Source organism: Taudactylus pleione, unplaced genomic scaffold (assembly GCF_031769625.1).
Source record: "Taudactylus pleione unplaced genomic scaffold, aTauple2 ptg000041l, whole genome shotgun sequence".
NCBI classification, from domain to species: Eukaryota; Metazoa; Chordata; class Amphibia; order Anura; family Myobatrachidae; genus Taudactylus; species Taudactylus pleione.
The window spans coordinates 27,160,969-27,188,885 of record NW_028284443.1 but is presented as its reverse complement, the minus strand read 5'-3'; the positions used below and the strand labels follow the sequence as shown (position 1 = coordinate 27,188,885).

The following is a 27,917-nucleotide window of genomic DNA, read 5'->3' as shown; positions in this document are numbered from 1 at the left end:
AGTAATATTCTGTGTAGGTTAAACTTTGGATAAATAAAGTGATTTTATAATATATATCTATCTCTCTATCATGCAAAAACAGCTGAATAAGAAAGACTCACGACAATATATGTCTGTTCAACGTTTCAGTCAGGACGACTTTTAAAAGTCGTCCTGACTGAAACGTCGAACAGAGACATATTGGAGTCGTGAGTCTTTCTTATTCAGCCCTGTGAGTGCCGCTGTTTTTGCATGTTGTATATTGGTTCCCAGACCATCTGAGGGCATCCAGGCAAGTAGGTTGCATACAGTGGAGTGCCGGCGTGACTTTTGTGTACACACACACACACACACACACACAGGTTCTGCATGATGTACCGCTGGCCGGCAGCGGCAGCCCGACACAGGAGGAAATCCTGAACGTCGGAAGAGAAGTATAAACTACCCTATTCTTCCCCGTAACCCTCCTTTAGGGGTGCCCACCCCAAGTGCCTAACCCTAATCCCTCCTCTAAGTGCTTAAACCTAACCCCCCTTCCCCGCCGCCTAAACCTAAGTCCCCCGGGGGAGGGGGGGGGGTGCCTAACCCTAACCTCCACCTGGGGGTGCCTAACCATAATCCCCCCTTCCCCTAGCCTGCCTAACTCTAAGTCCCCCCCAAGAGCCCTAAACCTAACTACCCCTCTCCCCACGCGGCTGTCCGCACCCGGCATCCCTCCGATCAGGATGCTGGGCGCCGATTTCCCGGTGTAGGTAAAATGATAGGCGTCGAGATTGAGACGCCTGTCATTTAACCCTTGCCGGGATTTAGCAGTCAGGAGGCCGGCGTTCGGCATTGCGTCCGCCGGCTTCCCGACTGTTTCCCATACATACATATACACACACACACACACACACACACACACACACACACACACACACGCACACACACACGTCTCACCTTCTGAGTTGATCTAGGGAGAAATACTATAAAAGAAGAAACTATTTGGCTGATTCAGTATTGCATGTATGTGCAATGCTGAACGCAGATTCTCGATTATCGGGAACCTGCAGGTGCGCAGGACTCGTTCTGTGAGTGATCGCACGCAGCCCCTACTATGGCTCCGCCTGATTGACAGGCTTTTTAGGGGCAGGCATGGCCAGTGTTCCCGGAAACGGGGGCGTGTCCACCCAGTTTTCCAGGAGTGGCAAGGCCAGGGGCTGCGTCCACGGATGCAGTTTCCTGGCCTCGAAAGCCGGCCAGCCTGAGTAAGCTGAGGCTTACTCAGCTGGCCAGCGCCGTCCACTAATGCAACAGATGGTCGCAATGGTAATCCCAGTCTGTGAGCTCGGACGCAGTGCTGGGATCGCAAATGCATCATGGGGTGTCACACACCTCCAGCTGCATTTGCATATTAGCAAGGACGGAATTGCAAACTTTGCAATTCCGTCCCAACCTTTGCAATTCCGTCCCATGGGAACGCCTACCGTTTGGGGGAGGCCTCACTGACATCACTAGTGATGTCAGTGGAGAGCTTCCGGCTCAGACAGAGCCAGAAGCTCTCCGGGGCTTACGACAAGGGAGACCCTACCCTAGGGTCTCGTCGTAAGTCGCGATGGTCTGTGACCATCGCGACCATCACCGGAGCGGTCGTTAGAGCTGTGGGTGTGAACCCACAGCCTAACGACAGCAACAGGGGCGGGCGGTCAGGATGCAAGCGGCCGCCCAGTTTCTGAGCGACCGCTTGCATCCTCCGACCGCCTCTGAATGAGGCCCATAATCCTTTACATCTTAACAGGCTTTGTCCATGTACATAATTATCTTATATGTAATTGTGGGAAGAGAGAGAACTACAAGTTTGCTGTAAACATGGCTGGCAGATTATATCTATCTATAAGAAGAAGGGCGGCACTCATGTATAACAAGACACATAAGAACAGGTCTTTAGTTCAAAAATGTCAATATATTTGCATCATAAGGGAATTATGTAAATACGAAGCAAATCTATCAAAATGTCGCTTCTAAGGACCTGTTGTACCTTAGTGTTGTCCTCCTTACCTACATATTCATGCTTCTATATTTAGAATCCAAAATATTAGATACAGTAATTTTCTAACGTTCTTGTTAAATAATTGAGACATTCAAAGATTATAAATAAATTCTCCTTATTTATCTACAGAGAAAGTAGTGCTAACTTGCTTGGTCACCTACTGAGAAAATGTTTTCTAATTTTTTTTCCAAAAATATGAGAAAGAACAAAAACAATATCACAAAATAAAGGAGTTATTTTAGGCAAGCTATGATGGGGCTATTTGGTGTCAGGGACCTGTAGTTTTATCAGTCACTCTTTAGGATGGCAGCAAGTGATCAAAGTCGTCATTATTTTAGCAGTGCTGCACATCTACTGACTTCACACAAACATTTTATCTTGCTTTATATGAATTATTAGTGACACACTCACTGGTTTGTTCAAATGTATGCAATGCTTTAATCCAGTGGTTCCTAAAGTGTGCGCCCCGGCACCCTGGGGTGCCTCGAGACACTTGCAGGGGTGCTTCAGGTTGGTGGTCCAGCACCAAATCAAATTATTTATGTTCAATGTAATGTAAATATGTGGACAAATAGAATCTCTCAATAACAAAATCTTTGGCTTAGGGGTGCTGTGAAAACAATTCTGATGCACTAGGGCGCCGCGATTCAAAAAAGTTTGGGAACCAATGCCTTAATCTATCCTCACTTTGTGACAATTATTTCATTTCACATGAAAATGACTGAAATTCAAATACAAAATGTGTACTTCACAAATGAAAGCAGTCATTAAAAATGCCATTCACTTCCTAAAAGGAGATTTAATGTGTTTAGAAATATGGGGCCTGATTCAGACCCACTCGCGAGCGGCTGTCCGCTCGCAAGTGGGTCGATGTTATGCACTGAGCATGCGCACGACGGAGGGAGCTCCGTCGTGCGCATGCGCCAGACGCGACGAGCGAAGGAAAGTCCTTCGCTCGTTGTGTCCGATCAAAGGGGGCGTGCTGTCAATGTTGATTGACAGCACGCCCCCTTTGGTGGGCATGCCAGGGGCGTGCCTCCCTGACGGGGGCGTTCCCACGGGAACGGCTCCCGTCAGAAGCCGGCCCACTGACATCACTAGTGATGTCAGTGGGAGTGATTTTGGCTCTGATAGAGCCAAAATCACTCCGGAGCTTGCGGTTGAAAACCTCAACCGCAGGCTCCGGCTCGCAATTTCGATGGTCGCGATGGTCTCGACCATCGCGGCCATCACAAAGCACGCTCGTATAGCCTGTGGGTGGTGACCCACAGCTATACGAGCGTCCAGGAGGACGCTCCATGAAAATGGAGCCCGGCCCTCATTCAGAGCGTGCGCTCTGCTCAGAGCGTACGGCTCTGAATGAGGGCCATGGTTCTATAGTTTATTCAGTGGAAGTATCGAAGGTTTAGTATACAGTAGCTGCAAGTGTCACAAGATTTGATTGTACCTGTACTAACACCACAAATGTAATCGAAGAGCTGGTGAATTTTTTTTCCGGTCAGTTCCTCGAGTTTACGTAGAGTCTGTAGAGCTACTATTCCTCTGCAGAAAACAAATGGGGAAAAAAGAAGACAATTGTAATGCTCCCTTGATTATAGAAGGTAATCTTCATATATTAAGTTAACTATGCTGTGGTTTAGGATGGTGTTACATGGGCACTTTTAATAGTATTGATTTTCTAGCTCTCACAGCTAATAAGTGCGTAAAATAATCTGGACCTGATATAGAATTGGACACATATTTGTCATATATTACGTTCCAAAAACGCCCATATGTTGAGGTGTATGCACCAAAAATGCATACAAACAGCACTGGTTTGCACAAGACATATGTCCCATTCACTTACTGTACCCCCATATTTTTTACTAGATTGTAATTTTTATTTAGATTGTAAAAAAACAAGCAATTGTATCTAACTTTACCTTGCATCAGTGCACCCTAACATCTGTTATTCAGATCACACCTAGATAATGAAAACCGCCACAGACTACCCTCCCCTATTGGCAAGTAAACTTTTTATAACACTGCACGTTGTTACCGTCACTAAGCCACAGAGGGACGTACTGACCTATAATAGATTGCCCTAGTCTGCTTGTTACTGAAGGGACTGAGCGTTCAGAAATTGAAGGTAATTAATACTGTCCGCTATACATGTAATAGAGTCACACCAGAGGGATGTGTTGCCTTAGAACAACTGTTTTTCATTATATACTCCCTTTTCCTGGAAATTTTATTTGGTCTAAACAACTACAGAAAGAGACTACTCATACCAGTTTTTCGGTTTTAAATGTGCTACAGTGAAATATGCCAGTTTAAAAATAGACTTAACTGAACAAGGACTATACATAAATGTTTATTTTAATGTGTTTTCTTATAATATGTAAATAATTTATTTAGCAATTAAGCAAGTGTAACACAAACACATTTAAACCAAATTGGAAACGTAATAAGTACAGATGCAGTATAATTTTTACCTAGTTCCTCCACCATCAATAGTGAGTACTCGAAGTCCTCTGCCCTTAACAGGATCATTATAACCGATCAAGGCTAAAGTTTCTCTTACAGCAGCTTTGAGAGTTTCATCGTGTGCCTGTCGTAATCGCAATAAATAAGGAATGGCTTTCTCCTGCAATGAAAAAAATATATTTTTTTATTTTAAAACAACTGGTTCAATATTAGGTATTCTAGTCTACCAGAAGCTTAGAACGACTGCCATTAAAAAATGCACACATTTTACAGAACAAACACTGATTTTTGAAAAACATAATTGGAACATAAATATGTATTACTGTATATAAATGAGACCACTAACATTCAGTTAAAGCTATATTTATGTGCCCATATTTAGACGGAGACAGAGATACAGAGATATTTGGTCTGCACATAATTCTAAATGCAAATGGATTGAGCAATTTTATTTGATTTTTTTTTATCAAACTCAACTGCATACGCATTGTGAGTACTTAGTGTTCACTGTAGCACCCTGTACGCAGGGCCGGATTAAGGTCTGGAGGGCCCCTATTAAATGTGACGAACTGGGGGTATGCGTAATGGGGACTCCAGTAGTGTCAGTGGCCACGGTGGTAGTGCCCCGTATGCAGAGCCCACAGTAGTGGTGCCCTTTAAGTGATGCACCCAGTAGTAGTGCCCCCAGGAGTGGTTCCCCCTATGCAATACTCCCATTAGTAGTGCCCCCAGTAGTCATGCCCCCCTGTGGTTGTGCCCCCAACAGTAATGCCCCCCATTGTCATGCCCCCTGTGTGTGCCCAATAGTAATGTCCCCTGTATAAATGCCCTCAGTAGTAATACCCCTGTAGTCGTGCCCCCAGTAGTAATGCCCCCGTAGTAATGCCCCGCCTTCAAGTAGTAGAGCCCCCAAGAGTAAAGCCCCCTGAGTAATGCCCCTAGTAGTAATGCTCCCCCGAGTAATGTGCCCAGTAGTAATACCCCCCCCCCCGAGTAATGCCCCCAGTCTCCGGCTGCCACTGCGGGGAGGGAGCTGGGCACCCACTGGTTACAATCTCAGCGGGCGCCTGGCAAATGGTGCCTCCCTGCGGCGCCGGGGTTAGGTCGGCCGTCTCCTCCGGTTCACGTTAACCCCGACGATCGCCCCCCTGTTAATCCGGCCCTGCCCGTACCTGTCACAACCCATGCAGTTCCCCTCTCCCGCTTGGTTTGTTGCTCTCTGCAGTGGTGCTTCTAGCACATTCTGGTCTGTATCTCAGCAGTTTGTTGCCTCAGCTAAGTGTGCTAGAGTCACCAGAGCAGAGAGCGGCACCCCAGGCAGGAAAGAGGAACTGACAGGTGCAGGGTACTAGAATGAACACTAAGTACTTATGAGCAGTGGCGTCCCTCCCCGCGGTGTCACCTGGTGCGGGGAGGGATGCTTAGCAGCGCCGAAAAAGGGGCGTGACCTCACAAACAAGGGGCGTGGTCACGCGGTGAGGGGCATGGCCTCGCGGCTCGAACCCCATAGTTCTGATTCCTGTGCTTTTTACTGGGGGGAGGGGGGGAGCGGGGTGCAGGCCGGCTTCCTCACAATGTCAGGAGACGAGTGCAGCACCCGGCTCCTGTCACTGAGGGGGGCTCCTGTCACCCGGGGGCAACCTCAGCGGCCCACACCCTCTTGTGACGCCACTGCTTATGAGGGATTCTGAGGTGTGTATATCTCGGTCGCTTCTCACTTGCACCTGACTAGATGTTACTGGTTGGCAATAAGATGTTCGCACGTAGAGTGGGTTTGCCACAAGCGCCTACACAGAGTTGCATTCTTTTCAGAGTTGAGCATATCCAGACATACGTCATATTTCCTTCACCAAGACTGGGGCTGGTGCAAAAGCCAATAGTGATGACAAGCGGTAGGCTGGGCGTGGTGCGATTACATAAATGTGCCAGACTCTGAACACTGGAGGATGTGCATGTGCAACTTCCAATAGCAGGAAGCATCCAAATTGCGACCATATTATGTCCGGCTCAGAATCAAGACCTCTGTATGTATACTAATGGCAGAAATCAATGCACTCTATTGTTCTGTTAGCTGCCAACTGATTTAGTAGGCTAGTGTAAAACTGGGATGTCTGAATTCCATGCTTTTACAGCCATAAATACATTTAATTCGGTTTTCAAAAGCTAGTTTAGTGACATTCAGCTTTTATAGGAAACACTGCTCTCCTGACACGTGAGTGATGCTGCATTTTGGCAGCTGAAGTGCTCTGCAGTTCCCATGTGAGACAGACACTTTCACTGAAAGTAATGTGTCATTAAACTAACTGGAGACAGCTTTTGGATGCTGCATATTATGCTTAAAACAAGCAGTAATGTGACAAAAGCCTAAGGCGACATATCCACTAGTTGGAGTTCTATGTTTAAGATGAATTTCCAATGCAAATGAAGCACATGTAAACGGATGTGAAAATAAAATTCATTGTACCAAATGAGATCATGCATATTGGTAATATTAACTATGTTTAAGTTGCTTTGTACACACACACACACACACACACACACACACACACACACACACACACACACACACACACACACACACACACACACACATATTATAAATACAGTATAAATATTTCATTTAGGTATACTTTTTTTATTTATTCCAAAGATGTACACATAAGGCTGGGTACACACCTGGGGGACCCAGGGATCCACAGACTGAGCAGCCCACTGGAAAGACAATACACACTTACCAATCTGCTGTTTAATATGTCTGGGCTGACGTCACAACTGGACAGGCAATTTAAATGCCCGCCCAGTTGAGATGTCAGTGTTGGCGGGCCCTGCAATAAGTGGACAGGTGGTCGCGGGTTGACCGACGAGTACAATATTGTCATCGGCTGTGCTGCAGGGCCGAGGTGATATATCTGTGAACGACGTAGTTCACAGACATACAGAAGTGTCCTCATACATCTAGCCTCAATACGCCTTGAAGCGCTATATGCTAACGTGAGTGAGCCGCCAGGTCCCATGCTACTCTGCTAGCATCTGGCTTCTTTATAGCCGTAAAAGCGTCTAAGTCGCAATATAATGCAACTAGGACACACCAGCAGACTGTGCTGATTCATTTGATACGCGACACTTGTATATCTGTGTGCATCTGAGTCTGTATGTGAAGCACAATGGAATTTGGATTGAAAAAAGCGGCGGACGCCACATTGTAGCACTTCGTATACAAATGCTGAGACTCAGGTGCACACAGATATACAAGTGTCACATATTGAATTAATCAGCACAGTCTGCTGGTGCGTCCTAATTGCATTGTATTGAGACTTAAACACATCTTCTGCAAAAAAAAAAGACAAAAAAAGATGCCCGGGCGCTAGCAGAGTCTCATGGGACCTGGCATGCCGAGAGGGGCTTTTTAGCGCGACTGCAGCAAAGATGTGCAAGGACACGTGTATCTTCTGTACACACATACAGATGCACTATGCATCGGCTGGTTGAACAACTTATCACATAGTGTATACCCAGCAAAAGAATAAACACATACAAACATACAACAGGAACACACATAACATGCCAAAACAGTTTCAAAAGTGCGGTAATAATCATGTTCTTATTAGGAAGATTGCATAGAACATCTGAGAACAAACGATAACAATCATCTGCTGGTGATCATGCAGTGAAAGCAGGGATATAAAAACAATGAAAGAAATATTGGGCACAAATAACATTACATCATAACAGAGCCGGGTCACTCTCCAGGGTCACCACAGTAACATCTAAAGACGCCTTCCATATCTAGATTGATAGACGCCTTCCATATCTAGATTGATAGACGCCTTCCATATCTAGATTGATACCAATGCGACCAGATCTTATGATTTGTGTGGCACTTTGCCACTAATGTACTGAAAATGGAATCATTCACAAGCACCTTCCACGTCACCAATTAGTAGAAGTTGGTGTACCTGCACACCAAGTAAGATGGTGACTAGTTGTATGTGACAAGCTGCTGCACTGAGATAGCTGACCCTATCAATAGAGAACGTAGTATAGAAGAGAATTGTGCTGCGCTCAGCCTGGTCTGTATGTACAGTAAAGAAGAGAATTATTTTGTGCTCAGCCTGGCATATGTATATAGTAATTGATACTCTTCTTAGTGATGTTTATTTGTTGTTCGTTGATTTCTGAAAAGTGACAATATTGCATTCATTTGTATTTAGTATTAACAAGTAATGTATATTTTACACACACACTGCGGTCTATTTCCATTATTCTACCATAACGTTCAAAAAGCATATGGTGACATAAAGACACAAAGGATACAAATAAACATCACTAAGAGTATCAATTACTATATACATATACCACACTGAGCACAACATAATTCTCTTCTTTACTGTACATACAGACCAGGCTGAGCGCAGCACAATTCTCTTCTATTCCACGTCACCAACCCAGGGGGCTCTACTGCGAGCCATGTTCCGGCATTCAGAAACTTACCTAGTGTTGTCAGAATAAAAGCATATTTAAAACACAAAAGGTACAGTAAAGCTCATCCAGTGAAATGCCAATGAGGACACCGTGTGCTCACCAAGGAAGCCCACTAGGGCCTCTCTGATGGAGGGCCCCACACCTATGATACTAAATAAGACAAATGCGCTAACAAGTAGTGCATTCTAATGTTAGGAAGGGCCAAGCCATCCAAAACCTTAGATCTGATAAGCATACTGCATTGCATTGCATTATTTGAAGCCTTATCGTTCCATTTAATGCAGGACAGCAGTTGAAAATGTACGAACACAACAATGGGATCTGTTTGTTTACCTAATGAGATGCGGTTAAGGAGCATTTACATGTGCCTTTCTACATGGGTTTAGTTTGAGCAAATGAAAAACTTCCTATTTTGTCAGACATTTAAGAAAATGCTAATTGAAAACACTTACAAACACTCTTAACAATATCAAACATGTACGGAAACGCAATGAAGTATATACGCATTTTTATGGCCATGCTATTATGGGTTAAAAATGCATTTAAAAAAACCATATGGTATGTAGCCTAAATGGGGGTGACTGCTCTGAATGTACAGAGTATGTCATGTAAAAGAAAAATAATACACTCAGGATCACAGTTTTATCTTCATAATGAATATGATAAGCGGAAATGTATTTGTGAATGTTAGTAAGAACTCTTAGGACAGTGGGGGCTTGGGGAAGAGAGAGAGAGACAGGTACAGCGTTTTGGGCTCGTGGAAAAGAGTGCACAGTGTTTCATAATGACCGGTTTAAAATACTAGTTTAGCTATAAAAGGGTGATGCAGTTCACTTCCCAAACATTCAACCTGATTTACCTCAACAGATGAGCAAACACAATAAATTAGAAGCACTTCACCCATAGTTAGAATATTTATATAATTGTAAACAATATCTCCCTGACCTCCCATACTCCATTCTGACTGGTCATGAGCAAAGAGAGGCTAATTGATGATAATACCACTCCAGGATTCGTCTTCCATCTAAATCACTGCATATGTGATGTAATGGCCTAATGAATGTGTAATACAAAATCCATTCACAGTTGCTTTAACATGGTTTATTCACAACTGTCGAAACAAATAATAAGACATTATATAAACAAATAAAAGTTACTGCACTTTTCATCATCACAATGTGTGTAAAAGTAGCTTACTTTGTGCCTCAGTTTTTAAGTGCAAGGTTAAAGCAAAAAGTAGGACAATTATTACTCTGCTTTATAGCTTTTTGTGAAGTCACTTACACTTTCCATTTTATATTTAGCAATACTGTAAAATGAATTATAAATCACAGGTGAGCTTGGCATTCGTATCATACCTTAACTGCGACGCCTCTGGTTTCTGGAAACTCTAGAAGGTGACAGCTCAGCTCTTCAATGCGATTGATGCATAATCTCCGATCAGAGGTTCTTTTCAGTGACTGAACTAAGGATCTTGTTCTGTTATCCACGCTTACCCGAGCAATAATCTGAGTTTAAAAGATAATATACTTAAATGCATAAGTAAAACTAACTGAATGAAACCAACCGTCAAAGAGCCTAATAAAATACAGTCTAATGTTTGTTTGCACTTAAACAGCAAGATTAACAAAAAGACCGTGCTCTTTAGCTTCTTATTCATTGTTTTGTTGAAATAGAAGTTTTCTAGATTAAAAGGTACCACTTGTTTTACCTCCCTAAAGTACCAGGGTCAACGTTTGCTTTTCCTAATGCACTAAAACAGTAGTATGCAGTACAAGTTTAGGAGGAAATCATGGGCCACACTTCTGAAAAATGATTTCTGTGCCCGGCATTTACGGACATGCCGGGCTGACCCAAGCGCTGCTATCAGTGTGAATGGATGCTGGGAGCATGCACCCACATCCATTCACGGACGGTGACCGCTACACCAGTTTTCCCCAGCCGCGGGACACTGCGACCCGCGGGTGGGTATGGCACCCACAGGCTGTTTCAGCAGGGAGCCGCACCGGAGGGCAGGGTTCTAGAAATAAAGCAGGGCACTTTGTAGGGGGTTTACAGAAATTTTCGCCAATGCACAGTTACTACAGATCGCTCAACTACATGAGCATCGGCATAGACAGCAATGCAGAATCAGGCCTCTAATCTCCTGAGTGCATAACTGGTGTATCTTCTAGTCCAAAGGGGTTAATTGTATTGAAGGAAAATGATGTGCTAATAGAGCTTTATTGGTAGTTTTATTTCCAATATAAAGCCGCAAATATTTGCTTTGCTGCCAAGTAGGGTAGACAAATGAGGGGCTTTCCATTAGGGTTATATGGAAACATTATGAGGCTTTATCAGGTCCAGCACAAAGGCATTATGAGCTGGTATTAGAACGTTTATGAGTGATGACTGTGTGACGAAGATAAAAATATGTTCCAGAAACTACCAGCTGTGACTCTTTATTGACCAATAAAAGACTATCCAGGCAGAAATGTGATTTCTCTTCCTGTGTGTAGCCTCACTAACTGATCACCAAGTTCATGGTAGCAGTTTAGTGTACGTCCTTCATTACCGAATGGCATCTAACATTCCTAACACACATTACAGTGAACTGCATGATAAAATGATCAGGAACAGATGATCTAAAAAATAAAATCTAATAATTAAGTTATTGGCAAATCAAGGGAGAATGGTTTAAATCACAGTCAGTGAGATGGTACTTAGAAAAAAAACAAAATATCATATTGGAAAAAGTATTACATTTATTTTAAGTATAAATTTAATTATCAAAATCAAGACACCCTCTTTTAGTAGAGTTGGAACTTCTATAAATGGCTCACTCACCTTTTCCCTCTGTAGAAACAATCGCTTGGCTCTTTCATCTGCACTTTTGTCTTTATTTATCTCTTGTTCGCTTGTCTTCACGATCTCATTAGAGTCAAGTTCTTTTCCCTTGTCATCTAACGCATTCTTCTGCTCAGGTTTCCGTTTGGGCACGAGACCACCAAGGTAACTTCCCACAAAAGCATGCACATTATTAGACTGATTTGATAGGAAGTTTGAAATACTACTTTTGGGAGAAACCACATTATCCTCTGTTGCAGATGACAAATCCTTTTCCTGGTCACTGCTTATTTCTATGCTGTGGCTTTTACCTTCCTCTGAAATTTTATTTCTTTCCATACTTGTACTGCTAGCAAAATATGAGTTTATATGATTGGCCAAGAAATTGTAGGTCTCCCCAAAGTTAGTAGTAAGATAGCTTGCATGGAATAGACCTGTCCTGGAATCAGTGCTTTCATGTAGAGAATCCACAGATCTGGCTTGTGAGAGGTGGGAGTTAGGTTCTGCTGCACAATCTAATACATTAGACTGATCTGGGAGTGGTTCTTTCCTTATTTCCTCAACCTCTGTAGAGTCCGGCTGGGTACCACTAACTTCACTTATTCGGGCATTTTCTTCTTTACCACCATTGGTAGTAGTTGGTTTTGAACGTACAATGCGTGAAATTAATTCACTATGAGTGCTTGAGACAGCTTTTGAAACAGAATCGATAGTATTCTTAATTCGTGACATAGACGTCTTTGCTATTGTTATTCCCTTTGAAGAAGTAGTACTGAGTTTAGAACTTACCGAGTAACTACCTACTTGGAGTTTAGTATTAAGAAGTCGCCTTCCTGCAGCTTTTCTGCACAGCTGCTTCCGTTTCTGAATTTGTGATACAAAACTACTACTGGGGTAAATATGAAAATATCTGCAGCAGGAGTATATGGGCCTTAGATCAGGTTTTCTCCAAATACTCCTTCTAGAAGTCCATAAATAAAGATATGTATCCAACAGCAGCTGTATGGACATTACTCAGATGTATTTATTTTCATACAAACGATTTGCAATTATCTGAAGGAAAAGAAAAAAAAAAAAAAAAAGTCACAGCCAAATCTTTCAAACCATTAGGCACTTCTAAAGCTGGCCGCACATCTAAAGATCTGTCCAACCAGCCAACTGGTTGGAATGAAAATCTGGTAACATATAGGAGTAACTGAAGATCAGCAATTTGCTCCTAAATGCCAGAAAACAGATGAAAATGGTCGTTCAGACAAGTTTGTTAAATGTTTGATCTAAACAATTTGTTCAAACAACAGTTTTTGTCCATTTTCTGGCGTTTGGGAGCAAATTGCTGATTGTCATTTGCTTTCATACTTTACCAGATTTTCATTCCAACTAATTGGTTGGTTGAATGTAAGTTGGTTAGTATGTGGCCAGCTTAGGACCCAAACCTGGTACTCAAACCACCAGCATCACTGTATTAATGACAATGGACACGATTCCAGAAGACACCAAAATCTTTCATAGCATGAACCTTTTTAAGGTCTAAATTCTGAAGAATAAAACACACTAACTTTATTGGAGTTTGCTTAGATTAGTTGCTCCCTAAAACAAGGGGCATACAGGGTTAAGAATCATGCTGTGTAGTTCAGGAAAAGTTTCACACACACAGCTGCCTCACTAACTGATAGATGCTTAATGGAGATCCAGAGATTCTGTCTAAATTCACTGAGTAGGGTAACCAAATTTTTCCCTCTGGGCAGACCCTGATTTTTATACTGTCACTGATGATTGCTGTTATCATTTGGAGTTCATATACTACCATATTATACATTTTGAATACACAGGACTGCTGGCTGTTAAGTTATATTATTGGATTATTGTAAACGATTTTATTTTGTATTGCAAAGTATGATGTTTACCGTTTGATTTGTGACGCTTCAATAAAATAATAAAAAACCAACAAGAAAATCAAATGAGATCTTGTTTTTCATTAAATTAGAAAAATCAATTAAGACACCTAAAACACATTAGTGTCGGTCTGAAAATAGTGTAACTAAGCAGTTTCTAATCAATTCAATAATGCACTGAACAGATTATTATTATTATTAACAGTTTTTTATATAGCGCAGCATATTCCGTTACGCTTTACAATTGTAAACATAAATAGAACAAAACTGGGTAATAACAGACAGATATATAGGTAGGAAGGCCCTGCTCGCAAGCTTACTATCTATAGGGAAATAGGCATTGATACACAAGGATAGGTGCTATATATTGCAATTTGGTCCAGCAAGAATGCAGAGTTTCAAGGTGGGCTGTATGATCCAGTCACACAGGAATGTCAGCCAAATATCAGGAGGATGTGAAAGAAAGACAATGTGTGAGATGTGTGGACTGTGAAAGGGGATGTAATTAGATATGGAAGCAATAAGGGTTATGTGGGCGGTTCTAAAATCTGATAAGCTTGCCTGAAGAGGTGAGTTTTCAGGGAACGCTTGAAGGATTGGAGACTAGAGGAAAGTCTTATTGTGCGCGGTAAGGCATTCCATAGAGTGGGTGCAGCCCGAAGAAAGTCCTGTAACCGTGAATGGGAGCAAGTAACGCGTGGGGATGAGTGACGCAGATCTTGTGCTGAGCGGATAGGTCGAGTTGGGACATATTTTGAGATGAGCGAAGAGATGTATGTTGGTGTGGTTTGGTTAATAGCCTTATGTGTAAGTAAAAGTAATTTATATTGAATACGGTAAAAAAACGGCAACCAATGGAGGGACTGACAGAGCAGGGCAGCAGACGATGAACGTTTGGCAAGGAAGAAGTTTCGCAGCCGCATTCATAATGGATTGTAATGGTGATAGCCTGTTTTTTGGAAGACCAGTAAGGAGACTATTGCAAATAGTCAATGCGGCAAATAATGAGAGTATGGATTAGAGTTTTTGCAGTGTCTTGTGTGAGATATGGTCGAATTTTGGATATGTTTTTTAGATGTATGTAACATGATTTTCAGACAGATTGAATATGGGAAACAAAGGACAGTTCAGAGTCAAGGATGACACCTAGGCAGCGAGTTTGTGGAGCAGGGTGGATTGTCAAGTGATCGAGAGATCAGGTTGGTAACGGTTATTGGCCAGTGGAAATATAATTAATTCTGTTTTAGAAATATTAAGTTTCAGGTGGCGAGATGACATCCAAGATGAAATGGCAGAAAGACATTCAGTGACACGGACCAATACAGATGGTGATAAATCTGGGGAGGATAGGTAGATTTGAGTATCATCCGCATACAGATGGTACTGAAATCCAAAAAAGTGGATTTGTTTGCCAAGAGGGGTGATATAGATTGAGAATAGCAGAGGACCTAAGCGAAGAGGAGGCAGAATCAGAAAAACAAACAGTAAAAGAGCGATCAGATAGGTAGGAAGAGAACCAAGAAAGAGCTTTGTCCTGAAGACCTAGGGATTGTAGTGTTTGTATGAGAATAGAGTGGTCAACAGTGTCAAAAGCAGCAGAGAGATCTAGAAGAATTAGGAGTGAGTAATGGCCTTTAGCCTTGGCAGTGACCAGATCATTTACAACCTTAGTCAGTGCTGTCTCTGTGGAGTGTTGGGAACGAAAGCCGGACTGAAGTGGGTCCAATAAATTGTGTGAGTTAAGAAAGTGTGGGTGTAAACAAGTCTCTCAAGTAGCTTGGAGAGGCATGGGAGCTGGGAGATAGGATGGTAATTTGAGAGTGTTAGGGTCAGAATTTTGTTTTTTCAGAATGGGAGTAATCATTGCATGTTTGAACAGTGATGCCAGTAGAGAGATTACAGATTTTAATTAGGGTTGGGATGAGCACTTGAGACAGAGCTTCACTGATTTGTGAGGGTATAGGATCTAGAGGAGAGGTAATAGAGTAGGAGGATGAGAAGAGTGTAGATACTTCATCTTCATTTGTGGGGTCAAATAAAGAGAATGTGTCAGAGGGTTCAGGTAGGGAACTGAGCAGATCATTAGCTGAGGAAGAGAGTGGTCATTTCGGATTTCATTTCGGATCTTATCAATCTTGTCCTTGAAATAGGAAGCAAGATCTTGTGCACAGATAGTAGCAGGTGGCTTGGGTTAGGAAGGGGTAAGAAGCAGCTTAAATGTATTAAAAAGTTGCTTGGGGTTAGAGGCTTGAGCAGAGATTATAGATTGGAAATATGTTTGTTTGGCAGCGTCCAGAGCAGTACGATAATAGTTGTAGATAGTCTTATATGTGAGGAAGTCACTTGGAGTATGAGACTTTCGCCACCGACGTTCTACTTTACGTGAGAGTTTTGTAGATGCCTTGGTAAGTTAGAATGCCACAGTTGACGTCTAAGTCTGCGTGGTGTATGATGAGTAGCTGGAGCGACTTCATCGAGGGCAATCTGGTTTAGGTGTGATGCAGCAGTCTCAGGAGAAGTGAATGTAGAAATTGGTGAGAGTCGTTGTTGTAGAGAGGTAGATAGTTGTTGAAAGTTAATAGCATTAATATTTCTGCGGGTTTTAGGAGGTTTAGTTGATTTCAATGACATTGAGGTTGATGTTATGGAGGAGAGTGTGCAGGTGATAAGGTAGTGATCTTAGAGAGGGAAAGGAGCATTAGTGAAATCATAAACTGAGGATAGTTCGGTGAATACAAGATCAAGGCAGTGGGCATCCTGATGAGTAGAGGAGTCAGTCCATTGAGAGAGGCCAAGAGAGGAGGTTAAAGAAAGTAGTTTGGTGCATGAGGAGATTGTGGACTGTCAATGGGGATATTGAAATCACCCATAATTAGCGTTCCAGCTAGGCTGTTTTAGCGGGGCATGATGCCCTGCCCTCCTTCTGGAGGGCAAATAGCGCCCTGCCCTCACAGCCTGCGGGTGCCGTCTTAACCCGCGGGTCGCAGTGTTGCGCGGGTGGGGAAATGTGCGGTGACCCGGTCATCTATTCTCCCTGCCCTGCCTGCCGCCGGAGCTAGAGTGAACACTACATAATGATGGTGGAGATAGAATTAGAGGGTTCAAGTGCTGCGCACAACCTATATCTATTTGAAAACTGGGAGGGCTAAAGATATAATAAATGTATACCTAGCCAAAAGCTATACCTAACCTTTATAATACTCATACACAATGTGTAGATGATTTAGGAAGTGATGCTAGACACAATAAATCTAGACATGATGTTTTACTTAAACTCTGAAAATACATGCAACAATGTGCAACAGTATATATATAAAATTGTCAATAGCAACTGTAAATCAGTACAATATGGTAGGTGCACCATCCACCGTGTACCTGATTGTACACCCTGTGGTGGTCTGTGCAGTCCCAATATGAGAGATCACCAGTTGATCTTATGATACAGTAGGAATTGAAGGGGTTACTCTCATGTGCCAACCTGATACCTGTAGCACACCTCTAAGTATGTAGATGTATTAGCGTCTATGGAATATGAGGATGAGAAGCAGCGGCGTCCCGCTATTCTCAATAGGAGATACCTCAATAGAGCGTCCAAACGTCCTGTGTGTTGATAGTGTGCGTTGCCCGGGGTGATGCTGTGATGGTGCGGCGGTGGCTGGCTTCGGCTGGCAGCGGGGATCACTCTGTGCTGCGGTGCTCTGGACCATGCAACCACGGACACTATCCCTGTTTCCAGAGTTAGGTCCATGCGCGTGTCTGAGTGTGCCGGCAAGCAGTGAGAGGAAGTGAACAGCGGTCCTAGCTCTGGAGAGCCGGGGGTCGCGGACACTCCTCTCAACAGAGGATACTTACCCAGAGATGCTCTCAGCTCTCTGCCTTGTTGATCTTCCTGTCAACAAGGCAGAGAGCTTAGAGCATCTCTGGGTAAGTATTCCGCGGCCCCTGGCTCTCCAGAGCTAGGACCGCTGTTCACTTCCTCTCACTGCTTGCCGGCACACTCAGACACACGCACGGACCTAACTCTGGAAACAGGGATAGTGTCCGTGTTCGCATGGTCCCGAGCACCGCAGCACAGAGTGATCCCCGCTGTCAGCCGAAGCCAGCCACTGCCGCACCATCACAGCATCACCCCGGGCAACGCACACTATCAACACACAGGACGTTTGGACGCTCTATTGAGGTATCTCCTATTGAGAATAGCGGGACGCCGCTGCTTCTCATCCTCATATTCCATAGACGCTATTACATCTACATACTTAGAGGTGTGCTACAGGTATCAGGTTGGCACATGGGAGTAACCCCTTCAATTCCTACTGTATCATAAGATCAACTGGTGATCTCTCATATTGGGACTGCACAGACCACCACAGGGTGTACAGTCAGGTACACAGTGGATGGTGCACCTACCATATTGTGCTGATTTACAGTTGCTATTGATAATTTTAGATATATATATACTGTTGCACATTGTTGCATGTATTTTCAGAGTTTAAGTAAAACATCATATCTATATTGTGTCTAGCATCACTTCCTAAATCATCTACACATTGTGTATGAGTGTTATAAAGGTTAGGTATACATTTATTATATCTTTAGCCCTCCCAGTTTTTCAAATAGATATAGGTTGTGCGCAGCACTTGAACCCTCTAATTCTGTACCCACAACAGATGAAGTCAGACATCCATAAGTGCAGCAGCACACAATTATTAGCCCCTACCATTTACACTGAGTGCGCAGGTCCACTGCAAAACTATTATATGATGGTGGAGATGTCTGAGGATAGGAACTGAGGGAGCCAGGCAGAAAAATGTTCCAGAAATTGTTGAAGTAGCCCAGGTGGGCAATAGATAGCAGCAAATCGCAGAGAGAAAGTGGTGAAAGTCCTGATAGAATGTACTTCAAATTATGTAAATGTGAGTGAAGGTACCTGTGGGAGAAGTGTGTATGTGAAAGATTGGGACAGTAATATTCCTACCCCACCTCCTTTACAATTACCAGGCCTGGAGGTGTGTGAGAAGTGTAGGTCACCATGTGAGAGTGCTGCAGTGGAGACAGTGTCTGATTGTGTGAGCCATGTTTCTGTTATCGCCAGAAGATTGAGGTTAGTTGAAATAAAGAGGTCATGGATGGATGTTAGCTTATTGCAGACAGAGCGTGCATTCCATAAGGCACATTTTAGTGACTTGGATGGTGAAGGGAGGCACGCAATGTTTATGAGGTTAGCTGGATTTATAGTTCGTTGTGGGTGTGGCATGTGGGTCAGGCCTGGATTTGGTGATATGTCACCAGCTAATAGAGGCAGTAGGAGAGAGATATGATATATATGGCGACAGGTTGTGGATGTTATTGTCAGTGTGTGTGTATATATATATATATATATATATATATATGTGTGTGTGTGTAAAGAACACGTAGCATCAACTAGCCGAAAACATTATTTTATTTAATATCCTATTATTAAAGCTATAAATGGTTCTGCAGTTTTTTACTCGACAAATTTCCTGGTTGAGTTCAGACACAAAAATATTGGACACACAGGTTTAACAATTGCTTTGCTTTCCCATGGAGATTTGTACAACCCATGGCATGTGAGAAATGTCCCTTTCTTCTTAATATCAGGACAATCAGGAGACACTGCAGAACACAACTATAGTAAAATATTGTAAATACAGTTGTACAAAATTAAGAGCTAACAATAAGTTTGGCTTCTGATTAAAGACTTTAATGTGCAAAACAATGAATACTCTGAAACAATCATTGCATTAAAATTAGAGATGAGCAGTTCAGTTTTACTCAGTTATGTCCAAATCTCAAAATCAGCATCTTATTGGCTATCCGGCTCTCATGTGTTTTTGATAATTTTGCGAAAAGAACCAAGTCAAAACTAAACCGCTCATTTCTAAATAAAATATCTAAATGACATGCTCTCACAAGCAGGGCCCTTTCTACCCTCGGGTCTGCACTTGTTCCATTTTTATGTAAGATTTGTATGTTTGTACCTCTGATAAAGCAGTGGGCGGAGCCACAAAGAAATATGTTAGATGCCTTCACTTCCTTTTGCATGCTATGATGACTGCACCTATTTTATCATCAACTGCTTAATATGCTTACCACCGCTCCCCAGCTTCAGTACAGGACACAGCAATTCACAATGATTCCAGGATACCTATACAACAGTGCAAAGGATCACCTTTTAAATTGGGAATCCCCCTTACCAAGCCTGATAATATCCCTTCAATTCATATGCTGGACTTTGCTTTATGCGGTGTACGATCAGCCCCATTAACATTCAGAAGAGTTACCAGGCTCCATTATTGACTGGTGGACTGCTTCATGAGAACTTAAACGGATACATACGATATAGTTCATTCTTTCTCAAACTTGCATTTTTTATATTGTTGTGCTTTTTAATCATCATTTCTTAGCAGAATAAATAGCTTATATACAATTTTTATATCCTAGCCGCAAGTCCTTTATTAGCAATTCTTCATTATTTATTTACATGTAACAATTAATTTTATCTATTAGTGCTGTTTCCCCTCTTAATTTGTTGTTTGTTTTTTGTATGACAAGTGACACCAGCTGCCTGACTGAGGTCTGTAGTACCTTACAATTAAATGATGATGAAAATCATGACAGACAAAAAAAAAAATCAATAGTAGAAAACATCACAGATTTTAGGATAGATGTATCTTAATCAATTCTCCACACTATGGTAAAATACAATACCACTATAAATGCAAGGGAAAAAATTTGTGATGTTGGTGATTGCAAATTGCCTTAAGTCAGATGGTACTTTGTATCTATCGCCTGCAATTCATTTCCCTCTTAACAAAGAGGTTAGATAGAGCTGGAACTATCGATATCTAACCACTAGCATAGACATAACATGCACATTTTAGGCACCATGATTATTTTAATGAGTTCAGTATATTAGGTCGACATTCACAATGTTGACATGAGAATATCAACATGGTCGTTATGCCAATATTGAACATGTTCATACCTTCGTCATTCAGTATACTTTAATGGTAATGCTAACATTTTGAAACTGTCAACATGTCATGCCGATATTTTCCAGGAGTTGACATTTATGGTGTCAAGATTTTAACCATGTCAACATCATTATGAATTCCTAGGGCCTGGACCAAGTTCCCGGGAGTTATTCAATTAATCCCCGCAGCCAGCTACAAGGCTGCATTTATCAGGGATTTTTGCGCCCACCTCAATCCTGCAATAAGTAGGGCTGGGTACGCCATGACTGCATCGACTCCAGCACTTAGCACAGGAGACGCTGCTTTGTGCATTCTCGTGCAAGATAGTGGCCATCACAGTAGTTACATACTCTAGCTTTCATGCACTTAGCCCAGGTTCTAAACACACAAATAAGAATTAAATCACTCTGACTTCATACCATTTTAACCAAGACTGCAGAGGAAATAGAAATATAGAATATTTTCCTCAATGTATTATACTGCAGACACAGCAGGCTTTAATTTAGCAGCCACTTGTACAATGTTATATTTATGTCTGGTCAGGTTTCATGACACTGAAGAGACACACCTATCACTGCTCTACCAATCACAACTCAGTACAAAGTGCACACCTCTGTACTGTCACAGAAAGCCTGATACTGTCAGCAGACTGGATAGACAGGTGTTCTGAGCTGGGTATAAAAAGCTTTTTAACATGTTCAAACTCAATTTTTCAATCTAGTACACAAAAGGCTCACATAAATAATAATAATACATAGCTACTAAAGAAAATATAACAAGTAAGAGCTCTTACACATTACTTTGGCATTAGTAGAGATCTGAAATCCGGACCCCATGGACCTATAAAAGATTGGAAAAGACGTAAAAATAAAATATTTGGACATGTACTAACAGTGCAGGTTGACAAACAGTGCTGCCAAAGTAAGACCCCTTCATGATATACATATTATAGCATTTACCATTAATACATATAGGCATTAATCACATATTAAACATAATTTCAGCAATAGCACAAGGAAAAACTATACAGGCATTTCCCAAAATGTTTGTATGAAGTTTAAAAGATGAAACATTGTTGCAGCAGCTGTGGTAAAGCTGCTATATCTTTACTAATGGTGCTTTGTGTCTGTTTCCTTGCTTACAATAATGCAGCGAAGAACCAATCTTGTATTCTTATTTCTGGGAGAATAATACAATGAGAAGCCAATAAAAAAGCAGTTTATGGCTGCTATAAGTACTGAGGAAAATGGACGACTGACATTTTTATTGCACATGATGTCAGAAGACAACAAATAAGAAAATAATACCTTTCAGAGCCTGTTAAAATCATAATTAACCAGTGACTGAGATTATAGATAGCTGGATTAAATATGTAAAGTTGCATTTCACTGTGCAGACTCCTCACACCAATGAATCGTAGGTGAGATTGGTAAAAAGTAGGGATGTGCAGGCTCGGATAGGTTCGAGTTTGCACGTGGAGTTCGGATTTTTCCCTCCAAAAAAACGGAACTCAGAACGAGGCAAAACGTCATCTTACATGGACGAACATCATCATTCCTGGACTTTTGTCCAGGAATGATGATGTTCGTCCATGTAAGATGACGTTTTGCCTCGTTCTGAGTTCCGTTTTTTTGGAGGGAAAAATCCGAACTCCACGTGCAAATTCGAACCTATCCGAGCCTGCACATCCCTAGTAAAAAGACCAGGATAATGTAACTTCTAAGATTTGAGAGATACAACAAGTGATAAGATGTTCTGCAATACAGTAGTGTGTTTTTGGTTGGAGTGGAAAAAGGTAATTAACCCATCTATATTATAGTAATTCAGAATCTGCTTACTACATCTTGCCATATTTCTGCAAAAAGCCTATCCCAAATCAACTACAGTGACTTGCGTAAAAGGTAAAAAAGTTATGCTTAATTAATGGCCACCCAACAGAGGAAATACTGGTAACCCTACCCATATCCTTCTACTCATTGTATCTGCCAGTGATGCAGTACAATGTGATTAGTCAGGGAGTAAGTAAAGGTAGGAGAATGCAGGATCCTCCCTCAGGAAGAATCATAACAGTGTAAGGTGCACATTCAATAAATCACCATCATCACGATGATTTCTCAAACATACTGGATTATCTCTATACGGACTTTGTCATTATAGCTGTACATACTGTACAGGAATGAATCATGTCAGTTTATGCGGGGTTGCCGGTCACTGTAATGTTATATTAGTGTGTACACACGCTGTGCATCTGTCATGTGTGTACACAAGCCTTGCCCCTGTATGTATGTCATGTGTGTAGACAAGCCTTGCCCCTGTATGTATGTCATGTGTGTACACAAGCTGTGCCCCGTATACATGTAGCGTTCCCGCTAGGCTGTTTTAGCAGGGTGCGGCACCCTGCCCTCCTTCTGGAGGGCAAAAAGCACCCTGACCTCCAGAAGGAGGGCAAAAAGCACCCTGCCCTCACAGGCTGCGGGTGCAGACTTCACCCGCGGGACGCAGTGTCCTGCGGGTGGAGAAATGTGCGGTGACACGGTCACCGCCGGAGAATAGACACTGCCGCCGGAGCTAGAGTGAACACTATACATGTCATGTGTGTACACACGCCATGCCCCTGTATACATGTCATGTGTGTACACACGCCGTGCCTCTGTATACATGTCATGTGTGTACACACGCCGTGCCCCTGTATATGTCATGTGTGTACACACTCAGTGCCCCTGTATATATATGTCATGTGTACACACCCAGTGCCCCTTATATGTCATGTGTGTACACAAGCCATTCCCCTGTATATATGCCATGTGTGTACACATGCCGTGCCCCTGTATATGTCATGTGTGTACACTCAGTGCCCCTGTATATATGTCATGTGTGTACACACTCAGAGCCCCTGTATGTCATGTGTGTACACACCCCATGCCCCTGTATATGTCATGTGTGTACACACGCCATGCCCCTGTATATGTCATGTGTGTACACACGCAGTGCCCCTGTATATGTCATGTGTGTACACACGCAGTGCCCCTGTATACATGTCATGTGTGTACACACGCCGTGCCCCTGTATACATGTCATGTGTGTACACACGCCGTGCCCCTGTATACATGTCATGTGTGTACACAAGCCATTCCCCAGTATATATGTCTTGTTGTACACAAGCCATTCCCCTGTATGTCATGTGTGTACACACTCAGAGCCCCTGTGTCATCTGTGTAAACAGGCTATTCCCCTGTATATGTCATGTGTGTACACACGCCGTGCCCCTGTATACATGTCATGTGTGTACACACGCCGTGCCCCTGTATATGTCATGTGTGTACACACTCAGTGCCCCTGTATATATATGTCATGTGTACACACCCAGTGCCCCTTATATGTCATGTGTGTACACAAGCCATTCCCCTGTATATATGCCATGTGTGTACACATGCCGTGCCCCTGTATATGTCATGTGTGTACACTCAGTGCCCCTGTATATATGTCATGTGTGTACACACTCAGAGCCCCTGTATGTCATGTGTGTACACACGCCATGCCCCTGTATATGTCATGTGTGTACACACGCAGTGCCCCTGTATATGTCATGTGTGTACACACGCAGTGCCCCTGTATACATGTCATGTGTGTACACACGCCGTGCCCCTGTATACATGTCATGTGTGTACACACGCCGTGCCCCTGTATACATGTCATGTGTGTACACAAGCCATTCCCCAGTATATATGTCTTGTTGTACACAAGCCATTCCCCTGTATGTCATGTGTGTACACACTCAGAGCCCCTGTGTCATCTGTGTAAACAGGCTATTCCCCTGTATATGTCATGTGTGTACACACGCCGTGCCCTGTATACATTTCATGTGTGTACACACTCAGAGCCCCTGTATATATGTCATGGGTGTACACTCAGAGCCCCTGTATAGGCTGTGCCTCTGTATACACAAATGACAGAAGGATGGTAAGATACAGGGACATATATAGCAGCAGCAGAGTTTCTATGCTTAGAAAGTGGGAATCTGGGATGTGTAGAAATAGAGCAGCGGGAAGGGGACAGGACAGTCACTCACAGGCAGCCAGGGGAACGGTGCTGTCACTCCGGCAGGGTTATGATGATGATGACAGTATATAAGCTGTGGTGGCCTGATCATCGCCTGTTTCCCCTTCGCATCATGTGACCTGATGAAGTAGTAAGGCAAGCCAGCAGGGATAAAAATAACCAAACCGCGTTTACTTTGTTCCTAGGTAACGCACGTTACGAGGAGGTAGCCGACGTCATGTACAGTAACGTGCTTTTGGGAACAGCCTCCTATTAACTGATGTCTGTTTTTTTATACGGTCGGCGTAGGACATGCTGGAACCGCCAGTTGTTACTCAAGGGCTCCTATTCTCAGTGAGACAGCGGCAGACTGCTGCTTACCCAGCCAAACACTGTGCCTTATTCTGTATGTGACATGCAGCTCTCACTATGCTATTTATTATACGATTTTCCGCATAGGTCCCAACATTTGTAACTGTAGATGCGGGACTTCCGCACGCCTAAGGCGCGCGCGTCCGAAAAGGGGGCGTGGCCTGCTAGTAAAGGGAGGTTTACATTACTAAGGGGCGTGCCCAGCATCTCTGGGTTGCCCCCGGGCTTCCCCCCGTGCTGTGGATAGATGCTGTCATCTATTCTCGCTCTGCATACCCGGGACACTGCGGACCGAGGATGGGACAGCGGGACAGATATACAAAAAGAGATGTACAGAATTGAAATGCGCAGCCCAAAAGCAGCTAGTGGGATAGTGTCAAAAAAAGAGGTATCCTTCACCCTCCACCAAAGAACACAAAAAAAACCGGAGTGACACCACACTGCCAGCGCTAATACATATATATATATACTTAAAACCAATGGTAGGTAACTCCAAAGTCCTCCAACTTTCATAAATAGTGGATGGTCAGATGATTCTTAGACACAACATGGTCCGTTGAAAATGGCATATGTCCCCATATAAAAAAGAGGATGTGGCATATAGTGAAGTACAGTTTTAATACATAAAAACATATAACAAAAGCACAATAGACAAAGAAATAGTTTCTTATAAATCCGCAGAAATTACTGGCAGTAGCACATAATGACGGGCAGTAGGTTATTTTAGAATGGAATCCCCCACCAGCCAAAATGAAAACAATTACCAGCTGAATGAGAAAAACTTGCAGCAGTCAGGTCTTTGTAAGCGGGTGAGAATGCCGCGGTCCAGCGTCTGTCCGGAAAATGCACTGGATACTAGCCGGCGTTCGTCACACGTTCCCTGCAGTATCGCAAGTCCTGGAAACAACCAACGCGTTTCAACCCCTTACCCGGGGTCTTTTTCAAGGTTCACAGTCAGAATAAATCCAAAGGAAAGTGAATCCATTAAATACATCGTGTGTCCTATCCGAGCGGTCCGGACACAGCTGATCTCTATACATAAAACAACTACAAGTCCCATGATCACTTGCTGTGTCCAGCCAATCACTTCCATCAGCACAAAGCACGTGATTCCTCTTCTTCCGCTCTACAGCCAGGGTGCGTATTATCTTCCACTCATAGTAGCGCTACGTCATTTCCTTGACTGTAACTATAGTAACAGGACGCTTCTTGAGAGCAATACTTAGTTCTCTATTCAGTTCTGCATAGCGTATCTGTTAAATCTATAGATTTTTTCTCATAGAAATAGCGGATTGAGGTAATTCGATTATCAAGTGCTCTGTGCCTATTAGTATAAAACAACAATAATACCATAATTAGTAAACACAATAAAAAACACATTTAAAAATATTATAAAAACCATTTGACCTCAAAATCAAGGTTCAGCCCTCCTGGTTTGAGAGTACCTAATTCATAGATTTTTTTCATCTCAGCTTTAGCTAGCTGTTTAGGTAAATCCCTCTGCCCCCAATGTCCCTTGATACAAGATAGTCCTATAAATCTTTTTATAGTCATTGGGCTACAATTATGACACTGCTTAAAGTGATTTGACAAGGCATGCGTCTCAAGGCCCTTTCTTATGTTACGTAAATGCTCTCCTATTCGTACCTTTAAAGGTCTTCAGGTGCGTCCAACATAGAAAAGGCCACATTGACATTCTACAGCATATATCACATTACTAGTATTACATGTTATAAATTCCCGAATGGGATGTATCTTTCCATTTATCTCAATTGTTGTTATCTTTGCTGTTCCAATATGTTTAATATGACAACAGGCTATGCACATACCGCACCTATAAAACCCTTTTGATTTAATAGTTGTCATATTTTTAATTTTCGGTAATGCACTTTTTACTAGAACAGTTTTTAATGAAGGGGCCTTCCTATAAATACATTTAGGTTTTGTCGGGATTAAAGTGCCTATAACCGGATCCTTCTGTAAGATACTCCAATGTTTTTAAAGCTGAGATGAAAAAAATCTATGAATTAGGTACTCTCAAACCAGGAGGGCTGAACCTTGATTTTGAGGTCAAATGGTTTTCATAATATTTTTAAATGTGTTTTTTATTGTGTTTACTAATTATGGTATTATTGTTGTTTTATACTAATAGGCACAGAGCACTTTATAATCGAATTACCTCAATCCGCTATTTCTATGAGAAAAAATCTATAGATTTAACAGATACGCTATACAGAACTGAATAGAGAACTAAGTATTGCTCTCAAGAAGCGTCCTGTTACTATAGTTACAGTCAAGGAAATGACGTAGCGCTACTATGAGTGGAAGATAATACGCACCCTGGCTGTAGAGCGGAAGAAGATGAATCACGTGCTTTGTGCTGATGGAAGTGATTGGCCGGACACAGCAAGTGATCATGGGACTTGTAGTTGTTTTATGTATAGAGATCAGCTGTGTCCGGACCGCTCGGATAGGACACACGATGTATTTAATGGATTCACTTTCCTTTGGATTTATTCTGACTGTGAACCTTGAAAAAGACCCCGGGTAAGGGGTTGAAACGCGTTGGTTGTTTCCAGGACTTGCGATACTGCAGGGAACGTGTGACGAACGCCGGCTAGTATCCAGTGCATTTTCCGGACAGACGCTGGACCGCGGCATTCTCACCCGCTTACAAAGACCTGACTGCTGCAAGTTTTTCTCATTCAGCTGGTAATTGTTTTCATTTTGGCTGGTGGGGGATTCCATTCTAAAATAACCTACTGCCCGTCATTATGTGCTACTGCCAGTAATTTCTGCGGATTTATAAGAAACTATTTCTTTGTCTATTGTGCTTTT

The 27,917-nt window shown here is 42.6% G+C and overlaps 1 protein-coding gene across 2 annotated transcripts in view; it reads right to left on the bottom strand.

The window, feature by feature from the left end:
• The window catches only part of PNPLA8 (patatin like domain 8, phospholipase A2), a 73,924-nt gene extending 49,052 nt beyond the window's left edge, over positions 1-24,872 (bottom strand). The window contains exons 1-6 of one of the 2 annotated variants that reach the window (XM_088457756.1): positions 24,739-24,872; positions 21,463-21,509; positions 11,783-12,835; positions 10,315-10,464; positions 4,483-4,634; positions 3,456-3,550 (exon numbers count right to left, since the gene is read on the bottom strand). In XM_088457756.1, the coding sequence (XP_088313882.1) occupies positions 3,456-3,550; positions 4,483-4,634; positions 10,315-10,464; positions 11,783-12,793 (1,408 nt within the window). In that variant the 5' untranslated portion in view covers positions 12,794-12,835; positions 21,463-21,509; positions 24,739-24,872. The remainder of the gene's footprint in view (positions 1-3,455; positions 3,551-4,482; positions 4,635-10,314; positions 10,465-11,782; positions 12,836-21,462; positions 21,510-24,738) is intronic. The other variant, XM_088457761.1, reaches the window with a different exon arrangement.
• Between the last annotated feature and the right edge of the window lie 3,045 nt (positions 24,873-27,917).